General features: G+C 42.9%; 1 protein-coding gene across 1 annotated transcript in view; it reads right to left on the reverse strand.

The window, feature by feature from the left end:
• Window positions 1-2,684, reverse strand: part of helb (helicase (DNA) B) — a 13,762-nt gene extending 11,078 nt beyond the window's left edge. Inside the window, exons 1-3 of the mRNA XM_024143448.2 lie at window positions 2,449-2,684; window positions 1,366-1,727; window positions 460-631 (exon numbers count right to left, since the gene is read on the reverse strand). Of these exons, the coding sequence (XP_023999216.2) occupies window positions 460-631; window positions 1,366-1,684 (491 nt within the window). The 5' untranslated portion in view covers window positions 1,685-1,727; window positions 2,449-2,684. The remainder of the gene's footprint in view (window positions 1-459; window positions 632-1,365; window positions 1,728-2,448) is intronic.
• Window positions 2,685-3,737: the final 1,053 nt, after the last annotated feature.

Here is a 3,737-nt window from a genome sequence, read left to right on the forward strand (position 1 = left end):
TTCTGCTGCAACAGGGTGCTACACGTGTCACACAGATAGAGGAAGATGAGGCAGCGAAGAGGGTTGATCTCAGGCTGTGCCAAATAGAGGAGATTATCAAGACTGACGGTCTGGAAGCTCGGGCTTTAACGTAGGTGATAATCTCCAGGCTGGTTGTGGATGTGGTTGGTTAACATACTGTGTTCAACAGTTTTCTTAGACTTGATCAGACCGATCCAGCAACGTGAATATCACATAGCACCCCTCCAATCTGCCATGAACGCTTTGGAGGTCCAGGGACATAATCAATTATTTCTTATTTTTGTCTTATCTGAAGTTAATCGTCTTTCACAATTTTCCTACTCTCTTCCCCCACCCTTCCCTCTCTCTCTCCAAACGCTCCCTCCTTTCTCTCCCCTACCCCCCCCCTCTCTCTCCCCTACTGCCCCCTCTCTCTAGGTATATGAACAAGGAGTTGACGGTAGTCCGTCTCGAGGCTCAAGCTGAGATCCTTCCATGGTGTGAACTCTTCCACGTTTCTGGCTTTTCTTTCCCCGGCCCAGTAGCTCTGTGAAGCGCCCTGGCAGTAGGGTAGGCAGGTATCTCATCACATTGGGGTACAGAGAGGCAGCCGTGACGCGCATCCCTGCAACTGACAGACATACCGATGACATGAGCTGTGTTCGAATACCCATACTAACATACTGTACCCATTCTAACATACTGTACCCATACTAACACACTGTACCCATACTAACATACTGTACCCATACTAACATACTGTATGTTAGAATACTGTAAACGAACGGTAACATTTCAGTTGAACGTACTAGCGCTTCACCCGTCTACCGGAAGTTGATGCTGTTGCTATGCAACCTACTGCTAGCTTGTTGGTGTAACAGATTACTAGCTAGACTTCGGGTGTGTTTGTAACTTCAATCTGGAGTGCCAGAGTGCACTCTGGGCATTTTTAAATCCAGGGCGTTGTCAGATTCAACGGGTGTTGAGCATTGTTAACTAACTGTGCTGCTGGCAACAATTGAAATAAGTTTTTTTCTGCAGACGTTGACCGGCACCGGCCATATTCAACGGGTGTTCAGGGTTTGTAAATGCATCCGTTATTCTGCGCTCTGACACACTCAGACGAGAATGCTCTGAAATCAGAGTAGATAGCCAGAGTGAATTTACAAACGCACCCTATGACTAATAAGCATACTACATACCCAATTTGCATCACAAATAGTATGGTATAGTATGGTATAGTATGGTATAGTATGGTATAGTATGAGTATTCGAACAGAGCTATGGTCTTTACTCACAGCACTTCATAATACCAAAACACTATAGATCAGGGTCAAGATGTATCTCTCCCCCACGTCCACCTACCTGAAACAGAGACCAGGGCTTTAATCTGCTGTGCCAAAGCTCTGTGCTGCTCTCCTTCCTCAAACTCAGACAGAACTTCCTGCAAGTTAGCAAACTCCACCTTCCTTCCTATCGGCAGCCAATCGAAGAACGGGGTGACAAACTGTGCATCCACGCCACAGGCTGTYAGGAACAGAGKCAGGATGGAGCGACCCTGGTCCACCTGGAGGTCTGAGCGAAGGCGGTAGGCAGGGTAGCCCTGCAGCACCAGCTTGCCCCTGGCTGCACGGGCTGTGCAGGTAGCCTCCCACCATGGGTCCTTCAGACTGAACCGGCCCATTACTCTGCATCTCTCACCAGAGCGCAGCTGTCCAGGAAATCAACTAGAATGGACATGGGATAGAAAATTAAACAATTACACAAGATAGTTAGTTATTTAAATGTCTAACGTTAGCTAGCTAGATCATCAGCATGCATTCATCGTAGTGGATTGTATGATAGTATTTTGCGGCAGGTGGGTATAATTTGTGGAACGTTCCAACAGAAATCAGAAAGTACACGGTTGGCAACAAACAACGCATACAAAGTAGCATGATCAATTCACCTAGCTAACTAGCTGCCGAATAGGCATCAACTCACCGCGTACCTTATTCTTAATGTTTGTCCATAGGCTACCAGAGAGAGGACAGACATTTTTCGGAATAAACATGGTGAGTGTAAAACTTTATGAAATAGCCCACCCTCTACCCAGTATTTTACTCTGCCGCTATACAACTTTGTATACGAAGTTTTTGAAACAGATTCCTGTAGAACGTTCCACAAATTATACCACCCTTTTGTGGGTGTATTAGTGTCACTAACGAGAGATAAACCAGATTGAACAAACTATATAATATACAGTAGGCTCCTCTCTCTGCAGTAGGATAAATTACAATCAATACAAGCTCGATCGCAAGAGTGACACTGTTGCAGTCCCTTACGCCGAATGATTGGCAACTTGCTAGCTAGATAAATATGCCTAATTTGTTGCAAGTGAACAACCGCATTAGCTAATTTATACATTGCATTTATCAAAGCTATGATGATCTGTCAACGACCACTCACCTTCGTTTCGGGACGGTACGGAGGAATCAAACATATGTCCTCCAGAACTAACGCTGTCCATCTCTTTCATATCCAGAAACTCCGGCTGGCTTCTTCCTCCTCGTCGTCATCTTCCCAATCAGAATCGTCATTTTCGCCTTATTAACCTTCTTTTCGGGTAAAATGTAACCTACTATGATTCTGCCACCAAGAGGACACCCAACTGTGACATTTCTGTTTTGATTTGCTTATTTCGCGCGAAATTTAATTTCACAGCTGATATAAAACAAGGAAGTGGCAAAGCGGAAGTGCTTTTGTTTTTTCCCGAGCAACCTAAAAACTAGCGCCACCGACCGGCCTGGGGGGTAAGGTGCAGCTTGACGAGTCTCATTCCTGTTCTTATCATTCGGCTTACCAGATACAAAAACATCTTATTTTAAGTCATGAATGCAGTTATAGTTGTGTTATTACAGTGAAAGCGGACTATAGTTTGTTTACCTACAAATAATTCAAACGAATTCATCCACATTGTCAATCTTATTTTATGAATAAAAGGCATGAAAACATGTAAACACCAACTTACAAAACATAAGTAAAGGGATAGTTGACCCAAATTACAAAATGACACATTTGGTTTCCTTACCCTGTCAGCAGCCTATGGACAAGGTAGACAGCAATTCATGCTTTGGTTTAGTTTCCCTGGCACCGTTTCTGCACGCTAACGTTTTAGCATGAACTATCATTTTAAATAATCTTTATAATTTTTATTTTTATTATAGAAGTATTGTATAAATCATATCCTAATTTTATAATATAAGAAATATAAAATGGTATCTGTCAGCAGATAGTAAATACCTTTCTACATAATATATATTTTAGCTTAATATACTGTCAATGAAGGACATAGATGCTATCATTCAACCATATGAACATCACGTTTGTCACATACCAGGACTGGATTTCCCAAAAGCATGTCGTAGCGCTAACTTCATCTTTATTCCATTGAAACTAAATGGACCAAAGATGATCATAGTGCTACGATGCTTTGTGGGAACCAGCCCAGATCCGTACAGTCATTTAGAGAAAGGGAGATTTGAAACCATCTACAGCAGGGTGTCAAAGTCAAATGGACGGAGGGCCAAAATAAAAAATTTAGCTACAAGCCGAGGGCCGGACTTTCGAATCTCATCCACAGCCAAGGAATATGCAATGAAATCTTTTCCTTTTTCACAAGCTGCTCTTTTAGATTGATGGACAACTGGTCTACTCTCTCGGCAATGGTGTTTCTGCTCAGAACTCACATTTAAAAA

Source organism: Salvelinus sp. IW2-2015, unplaced genomic scaffold (assembly GCF_002910315.2).
Source record: "Salvelinus sp. IW2-2015 unplaced genomic scaffold, ASM291031v2 Un_scaffold4018, whole genome shotgun sequence".
NCBI classification, from domain to species: domain Eukaryota; kingdom Metazoa; phylum Chordata; class Actinopteri; order Salmoniformes; family Salmonidae; genus Salvelinus; species Salvelinus sp. IW2-2015.